General features: G+C 40.8%; 1 protein-coding gene across 2 annotated transcripts in view; it reads right to left on the bottom strand.

The window, feature by feature from the left end:
• LOC106867799 (BMP-binding endothelial regulator protein) overlaps nt 1–1,656 on the bottom strand; it is a 103,993-nt gene extending 102,337 nt beyond the window's left edge. Inside the window, exon 1 of one of the 2 annotated variants that reach the window (XM_089343185.1) lies at nt 1,341–1,656. In XM_089343185.1, coding sequence (XP_089199311.1) covers nt 1,341–1,455 — 115 coding nt within the window. In that variant the 5' untranslated portion in view covers nt 1,456–1,656. The remainder of the gene's footprint in view (nt 1–1,340) is intronic. The other variant, XM_089343184.1, reaches the window with a different exon arrangement.
• Nucleotides 1,657–10,000: the final 8,344 nt, after the last annotated feature.

Here is a 10,000-nt window from a genome sequence, read left to right as displayed (position 1 = left end):
TAAACACACACACAGGCATACACACCCGTGTGTATGTTTTTTGCATGTATATGTTTTATCAACAGAACAATGTTAAAACCTTTATTGTTTAAACTGTGAGTGGATAATTGCGTAAAAATAGCGGTTCGACAAATAGCGAGCAATAAAATACACTGGAGCCGTTCGTTGTGATCAGTTTTGGACAAAGCCATTTCGATATCAACAACCGGCTCACAACATAAGATAAAGAACTTCGGATCCACCGACACTGATAACAATAAGCGTTTGATAATATTATTGGAGATCATAAGCAGCTTGCGATGTATCCATGGGGCTGAAGTAATGCCAGGGTTGATACGAAAGATCGCAACACGATGCCCCAGTATGGCCACAGTCCAACCATTGGATGCAGTTGGCGTTGGTACTGTGGCCAATGCCATTGTATTACATACATACACATACGTACACATACCTGTATATATATATATATACATATATATATATATATATATATATATATATATATATATATATATATATATATATATATATATATATATATATATATATATATATATATATGTATATATACATACATATATACATATACAAATATACGTAACATACGTAAATAGATATACACATTACATCCGCGCATATATATATATAAATCCATAGATATACATAAACATATATACGTATATATTGTTATAACAATTGTTATATTGTTATATATCGTATATAAGACATATTTACACGCATACATATATATATATATATATATATATATATGCATAAACACATACATACATACATATATGTATGTATGCATGTATGTATGTATATATATTTGAGTGTGTTATATACACACACACACACACACACACACACATATATATACATATATATATATATCTTCGTTATAAGATCCTAAGAGTATACCCTATAGTATATAGACCAGTTATATATATTATTTATAAATTCCCATACATATTTATACATGCATATGCATATATCTAGCCATTCATTCATCTATCTATCCATCTATCTATCTATCTATCTATCTATTTATGTATCTATCTATCTATCTATCTATCTATCTAATCTATCGATCTGTCTATTTATCGATCTATCTATCTATCTATTTGTCAGTCTGTCTGTCTTTCTGTCTCGTCAAATGACACACGAAAAACAATTTCATTTCCCACCAAAAATAAAAAGAAAAGAAAAAGAGAAAAAAATCCAGTAATAACACAACAAACAATAAAAATACAACAACAACAACAACAACAACAACAACAATAATAATAATAATAATCCTGATAAAAAAGGAAAAAGAAGACTTATGTCTGGTTATTTACCTTCAATAAAAGCTTGAGCGTGGCTGTGTGTAATATACCTCTGTAGTAATAATAATAATACAAACAGGCTGGATAGGCTGCTGGTAGAATCCGACTGGCACGGCGCCGTGTACATTATAAATGACTTGACCACACGGTGGTCGAGATCAAATTGTCGACGGAGACACACACACGCCAGTGTGTGTGTGCATGTGGATGGATGTGTGTATGCGCGCGTGTGTGTGTGTGTGTGCGTGTGTGTGTATGTATAAGTATGTGTGTGTGCGTCTGTCTGTGTCTGTCTGTCTATGTGTTTTTTGTGTGTAAACAGCTCCTCCGCCTCCTACTCTCACGACGACGACGACTCCCACCACCCCTACCGCGCTCGCCTTCGTTTTTTTCCTTTTTTTTACCGTGATTTTTTTTCTTACCGTCTGTCTGCGCTCTTTCTCTCTCCCTCTCTATTTTTCTCCCTCTCTCTATCTCTCTCTGTATCACTCTCTTCTTCTGTCTCAGTCTATCTCTTTCTCCTCCTCCCTCTCTCTACCAACTTCCCTGTTGTGTGTGCGTGTGTGTGTGTCGTTTGGTATATGTATGCGTTCGACTCTCTCTCTCTCCTTCTCTCTGCCCCCTTTCCTGTCTATCTATCAATCATTCTCTGATGTGTGTATGTATTGTTTGGTATATGTATATGTACGTGTCTCTCTCTCCCCTCTCTCTGTCTCTTCGCTCTCTCTTTCCAATCTCCCTCTGCCTATCACTCTCTCTATAATCTTTGTATGGATATGTGTGTGTGTCTCACTTTTCTCTCTCATTCCTCTGTATCATTTTATGTGATGTCTATGTGTGTGTATCTTGTGTGTGTGATGCGATGTATGAAGGCGGCGGCGGCGGCGGCGGTGTGCGCGATGTTGCGTAGTTTCTGATAGAGGGAACGGGGGTGTAATAGACGACGGGTTGTAAGCGTGTGTATGTGTGTGTGTGTGTAGTTTGCAGTGTTTGCGTCTATGATTGACAATGCATGCGTGCGTACGGCCGGGTGGCGATGACGGTAATGTTATTGTGTGTGTGTGTGCGTGCGTGTGTGTTTAATACTATATGTGCGATTTTCGAGTTGCTGGTAGTGGTGTGAGTGTGTGTATGCTGTGTAGGCACGCAGACACGCACGCGCATACACACAAACACCTCATACACACTGTCTCTCCCTCCCTCTCTCTTCTCCCTTCCCCCCTCTCTCTTCTCCCTTCCTCCTCCTCTCTCTCCTTCCCTTCGTCTGTCTGTCTGTCTTTCTCTCCCTTCCACCCTGGAGATGTTATTAAATTCACAAATACGGTTCCGCCATTGGCTGGGTATTTGTATATATTTGTGTATATAGGAGGCGTGTTTATATACGCATATAGGTATATATACATATATATATATATATATATATATATATATATATTCTATTATTCTTTTATTCTTTTATTCGTTTCAGTCACTTAATTGCAGCCATGCTGGAGCACTGCCTTTAGTCGAACAAATCGACCCCCGGGACTTATTCTTTGTAAGCCTAGTACTTATTCTTTCGGTCTCTTTTACCGAAGCGCTAAGTTACGGGGACGTAAACACACCAACATCGGTTGTCAAGCGATGATGGGAGGACAATCACACACACACGCATAGACACACACACATACACACACACACACACACACACACACACACATATATATATATATATATATATATGATTGACCGCTAAATCCACGAGTTTTTTAAAAATCCTCTCTGTTTATTTCCTCATGTTCCTTTCTGCTGAAGAGCGTAGGCTCGAAACGTAAAGGACTTCCTCACCTTCTCGAGCGTCAAACTAACACACCTGTTTGTTGTTTATACACCTGTCTTCGTTTTTTGCTTTTCTGTAAATTTGAATATATATATAGGTGCATGTATGTGTGTGTGTGTGTGTGTGTGCTGCCTAACGCGTCGCCCGGCCTAAGACATTGGTCTGCTCAAGAAAGCCTTCTGATTGCATTCTGCATCCTAATGGAACAGCACTGAGACAAATGATGAAGTTCGGGTATCTCAGAAGAATATTCATGGGAGATTGGAAGCAGGAGGCGGAATTACAGGAGGCTGGAATTTGAGACGCTGACACGGGAATGAACGAAATCAGGCATTCAATCCGTGCCCTTTCGTTACCATATTTCTGTAGAAATACATTGTTTGTATAGATTAATTCTGAAAATAATGGTTTTACTTGAGGTCTCCAGCCTGCACCGAATGGGTTCACTGCTGAATGTTACAAGGCAGGGATCAGAATTGATGTTGCGAAGACTGGGACATTGATCTGCTTAAGAAAGTATACCCAGGGCACTTTGCAGATTAGTGGAACATCTTTGAGAGAATTGGAGAAGTTTAAGCATCTCAGAAGCATACACATGAGAGATGGGAAGCAAGAGGATAGAATTGGATGCTGGAATTGTAGATTCTGGCACACCGTGATGTGCCAGCTGGAGCATTTGATTCTCAGAAGAGGAGTGATTGGTGAAAAAAGCCAAACTTGTTTTCTTCAAATTGGTTTCTGTACCTAGCCTCACCTATGGTCCTGAATGTTAGGTAATGACTGAAAGAATACAATCACAAATTAGCAAGATCGATCGTACCAGTCTGTCAGAACTCACATCATGGGCCTTGGTTCGTCATCCTGTGCAACCCGACGAAATTAATAAACGAAATTAATTAATTAATTAATTAAAACGTAACTAGTATTTGTAGTGGAGGCGCGTGGCTTAATGGTTAGGGAGTTGGACTCGTGATTGTAAGACTGTGGTTGAAGTTGTAAAAATGTTGAAGTTTCTTTCTCGAGTCGTACCGATTCATAAGGTCCGTTTTTCCGGTCTCCATAACGTATGTATTCCTCACCTGGAGGGGGCGCCGGTCCATCGTAGGGTTACTCCTTTTTGCCAGCTGAGTGGACTGGAGCAACGGGAAATGAAGTGTTTTGCTCAAGGACACAACGCATCGCCCGACCTAAGAATCGAAACCGCAATCGCCGCAACAAGTGTGGGAATCTGAGAGGGGAATCGGTTGAAGACAATCATTATTAACTGATCCTCTCATATCCCCACCCATTGTAGTTTCTTTTAACGAAAGCCAGGAACTTACCAGCACCATTTTGCATATGTGCATCTATGCATACGTGTGTCTATGTATGTACGTATGTCTATACATATGTATGTATGTTATCAATCAGTTTCATTTCTGTATTTCTTGTCCATAGAGAAAGAGCCGGACCCTAACATAGATTCAAGGCTCCTTCATTGGAACTTTTATCAACATCATCTAGGTATTTGTGCATATGTGTGTGTGTGTGTGTGTGTGTGTGTGTGTGTGTGCAGTATTTGGTGTTAGTGTATGCGCAGATTTGTATGTTTGTTTTATGGATGCGTTTTTATGTATATATTTTCATGTCTAGATGCATGCATATGTATTTATGTGCTAAATTTTTGGAAAGTTTTACATATCTTTACAGTTCCAATGTATTCATATATGTATGTGAGTGTGTGTGGAAGAACTAGTGACAGTGAATTGTGCACTTGTTGGTCATTGTGTGTGTGTGTGTGTGCATGTGCGAATTTGGAGCGTTTGCGGATTTTAGAGGGAGGGAGGGAGGGAGGGAGGGAGGGAAATAAAACAAATGAAATAAAGGGAGGGGCAAAGGTAGGAGTGAAGGAGAGAGAGTATGAATGAAAGTAACACGGTGAAAATACGGTGGTTGGGAAGGGGAGGGAAGGGGAGGAGGAGTAGTGAATACACACGGAGTCATTGAATGAGGGGAGGAGTTATAGTAGAGGAAGGGTGGCAGTGTGACAGGGAGAGAGAGACAGACAGACAGAGAAAGAGGGAAAGAGAGAGAGAGAGAGTAGGAGCATATAGAGAGGGGTACGAGAGAACTGGAGGGAGACATAATGAATGAAGACTACGGAATATATAATGTATGTGTGTGTGTTTGTATATATATATACTTTTACTCTTTTACTTGTTTCAGTCTTTTGACTGCGGCCATGCTGGAGCACCGCCTTTAGTCGAGCAAATCGACCCCAGGACTTATTCTTTGTAAGCCTAGTACTTATTCTATCGGTCTCTTTTGCCGAACCACTAAGTTACAGGGACGTAAACACACCAGCATCGGTTGTCAAGCGATGTTGGGGGGACAAACACAGACACACAAACATATACACAAACATACATACATACATATATATATATATATATATATATATATATACGACGGTCTTCTTTCAGTTTCCGTCTACCAAATCCACTCACAAGGCTTTGGTCGGCCCTAGGCTATAGTAGAAGACACTTGCCCAAGATGCCACGCATTGGGACTGAACCCGGGACCATGTGGTTGGTAAGCAAGCTACTTACCACACAGCCACTCCATGTTTGTTTATTTACATATGTCTGTATGCGTGTGTGAGTATGTGTGTGTGTGTGTGTGTGTGTGTCTGTGCGTGTGTATGTATAGATGATTGTATGTGTGTATCTATGTCAGCGTGTAATGTATAAATGTGTTTATGTGGGTGTGAAGGCCTGTGTGTGTGTGTGTGTGTATGTGTGTGTGTGTGCCGGTATTTTTCCTTCTCTGTCAGTCATTCTCTTTCACTTTCACACTTCACTCTTTCTATTTTCTCTCTCTCTCTCTCTCTCTCTCTCTCTTTCTCTATCTCTCTTTCACCTCCCGCCTGCCTCTCTCTCCGTATCTCTCCTGCTCTCTACTTCTTTTACCGTTTCTCTTTTCTCTCACCATTCCAGACTCTCTCTCTCTCTCTCTCTCTCTCTCTCTCCCTCTCTCTCTCTCTCTCTCTCTCTCTCTCTCTCTCTCATATTCTTCATCAATCAGTCAACTTCACACGCACACACACACACACACACACACACAACACACATTCAAGCACGTACGCATACATACGCGCGCACAAACACACATACATACGCGTACGCACACACACAAACACACACACAGACTCGCACATACACACATACATGCACCACACACACACATACACACACACACAAACATTTATGTAAACATAGCAGAAATATAACAAAAGTCTGTTACTCGGAGTTTCCCGTTCATCGGACAGTTTTGCTAGAAATTCCTTTTCCATTTCTAACAAAACTGTCCGATGAACGGGAACGGGGAACTCCGAGTAACAGTCTTTTGTTATATTTCTGTATGTAAACATAGAGAGAAAAAGAAAAGAGAGATAGAGGAAATGAAAGAGATAGAATGTGAGAGAAAAGTACAGATAGATACAGTGCAGAGAGAGAGAGAGAGAGAGAGAGAGAGAGAGAGAGAGAGAGAGCAAAAAGCGATGCAAGAAGAGAGAGAGAGAGAGAGAGAGAAAGAATAAGAGAAAAAGGTGGATACATGGTAGAAAGAGAGAGAAAGGGTGGGAGAGATAAACTAATAGAAAGAGAGATTGAGACGGAGCAGAGAGAGAGAGAGAGAGGTAAAGAGAGAGAAAATAGCATGTTTGTAAGTAATGAATCCACGCCAAAAAAGATGAGGCGGGTGAGTAATGAGAAAAAAGGCGGAGTTAATGATGTGACGACAGACTGACGTATCTGTTGGGAAGCTGATAACAAGTGTTGATTGGTTGCTTGTGTGTGAGTGGCGGTCTGTTGTGGTCACCCGTATGACAATTCATGCACCGCCCTCTCAGTTTGTTTCTCACCTTCCTCGTCTCTCTTTCTCATACTTTCTTCTTTTCCCTCTTATTTCTTCTAATGTTTCTTCTCGCTCTTTTTCTCTCCCTCTCTTTCTCCTTCTCTCTATAATATGTGTGTCTATCTAACTGCTCGATGACTTAGGCAAACCACCCCCTATACACTCATACTCTTTCCCTTTACTTGGCACTCTCTTTCTCTTTCTATAACCTCTCTTTACTTCTCCATCTCTTACCTCTCCTCTCACTCCATCCCCCTCCCTCAAATAGCTTCTCTCTCTTCTCTCTTCTCTGTCGTTTATCTTTTCCTCATCTTCCTCATTGGATGCGGCCACGCTGGAGCTCTATCTTTAAAAGGTTTAGTCAAACAAATCGACTCCAGTCTATAGTTGTTTCTTCTTTTTTTTTTATAAATCTGGTAGTTCTTCTATCGGCCTCTTTTGCCGAACCGCTAGTTAACAGGGTTGTAAACAAACCAGCATTTGTTGTCAAGCGCTGGCGTGGGAGAAGCACAAACACATAGACACACACGCATACATACATACATACATACATACATACATACATAAAAAGGAATACTGGTGGAATGTCCCAGTGAAGACCTCAATAGAATGTAAATATAATAGACCTGACATAGTGATTTGGGACAGAGAAGAGAAACTGTGTACAGCTGTGGAAATCAGTTGCCCAGGGAATGTTAACATAAAACTGAAGATCAGCGAAAAAGAAAATACCTACGCTGAACTATTGAGGAATCTGCAGTTACTCTATCCAGATTACAAGTTCAGGTTTGTACCTGTAATTATTGGGGCACTGGGACATGTAACACACTGCCTAAATACCAATCTTGAGAAATTAGATTTCTCAAACCAGAAAGGAGAAAGCTAATTCGAAGACTACAGATCAAATCCATCACTGGAACTGTAAAAATATGTAAAACTTTCCAGAAGTTTATCTTTTAAATATATATGAGCATGTCTTGATATGCATGAGAAAATATACATAAAGCAAAACATACAAATCTTCACACATACATACATACATACATACATACATACATACACACATACATACATACATACATAACAGGCCGGATATTGTTGTCTGAGACACAGGGGCAAAGGTATGTACCGTCATAGGGGTCAGCTTCCCTGCAGATATAAATATCTCTTTGAAAATGAAAGGAAAAGAGGATATCTTTATGGACAACTGCTTCAAAATCTCCAGCTTCTATATCCAGGCTATGAATTCATATTCATTGGAGCAATAGGTTTTAAATAGGTTAGTAAATGCTTAAAGGAGAATCTGGATTAACTAGGATTTTTAGAAAGAGAAATCGACCGGCTGATTCGTACATTACAAGTGCAATCTGTGAGAGGAACAGTGAAAATGTGCAAGACTTTTCTCAATTTCCGAATGTGAATAGTTACCAGATACCCTTACAGTTTCGGGCAGTTACACTTGAGACTGTTCGATCTGGTTGCCCCCCCCCCCACCATAAAAGTCTAAGCTAAGAGCATCAGATATTTTGTAAGAAAGCTAGCGAATTATTTATATATATTTATATTATTTATATATATATTTTATATATATATATATATATATATATATATATATATATATATATATATATTGAAATATAAGTATATGTACATTTACATATATATGTGTGTGTATACAACACACACACACACACACACAAGTATATATTTGTGTGTATGTGTGTGTATGCATATATTTATGTATGCCATTAAATATTTCGCAAGTTAAGGCGGAAGTGAGATTCTTGATACGCGAATGCAGGAAGAGTGGAAGCTAAATTCCATAGAGAAGGTGGCGGTGACAGCGGTGATGGTGGCGGCGGTGGCAGTGGCGGTGACAGCGGCGGTGGCGGCGGTGGCGACGGTGACGGCGGTGGCGATGGCGGTGGTGATTGCGGTTGCAGCCGTGGCGGCGGTGACGGGGGAGTAAGGGTTAATGGTTCGTATAATGGTTAAAAGCAATTAGTTGGAACTGAAATGGTTGAAACGGTTAATAACATTGTCTTTTCCAAAACATGGAATTTTGAAAATTCTACGCGAAATAATACACAAGAGAAGGGGTGAGGGAGTTTGGTGAGGGTTAGGGTTACGGTGGGTGTGGTAATTGGCAGGTACGAGTGTGTGTGCGCACACGTATGTATGTGTGTGGGGGGGGGGCATGCATGCGCGTGTGTGCGTATGACACGGTAACAGTTTGGTTTCCCACTTCCCAGCCTTTCTTCAGCCAGTGTGTGTCATTGCTGATATGATAGGTGAGTATCTAGGTAGGTAAGTGGGCGCATTGAATGGGTCGGTGGTAAGCAGATAGGTGTTGACAGGGAAAGCTAATCTCGGAGTGATCGTATGGAAGTAAGGATAGCCCAGCCATTGCCGCCAAAGCCACCGCCACCATCACCACCAGCACCAGCACCACCACCATCACGACCAGCAACATCAGCAACAACACTAATAAATCATGGCAGTGGGATTTAGAAGAATAGCTTGTTAGCAACGTTCGAAATAATGCATAACGAGGGAATGTATTACGTTGAGTGAGTGCGTGCGTGCGTGTGTGCGTGCGTGTGTGCGTGCGTGTGTGTGTGTTCTTTCATTTATTTACTTGTTTCAGTCATTAGACTGCAGCCATGCTGGAGCACAGCCTTCAAAGGTTTTAGTTGAATAATCGACCCCAGGACTTTTTTAAAGCCTATTACCTATTGTATCGTACTCTTCTGCCGAACCGCTAGAATACGGGGACCTAAACACACCAACACCGATTGTCAAGCGATGACGGGGGGACAAACACGGACACATCGACACACATACATATGTATACGACGAGCTTCTTACAGTTTCCGCCAACTAAATCCACTCGCAAGGCTTTGGTCAGCTCGAGGGTATAGGAGAAAATATTCCTCCAAGGTGCCACGAAGTGGAACTG

The sequence above is a fragment of the Octopus bimaculoides genome, chromosome 27 (assembly GCF_046866305.1).
Source record: "Octopus bimaculoides isolate indiv1 chromosome 27, ASM4686630v1, whole genome shotgun sequence".
Taxonomy (NCBI): domain Eukaryota; kingdom Metazoa; phylum Mollusca; class Cephalopoda; order Octopoda; family Octopodidae; genus Octopus; species Octopus bimaculoides.
The sequence above is the reverse complement of the archived record's forward strand: the minus strand, read 5'-3'. Positions and strand labels throughout refer to the sequence as shown.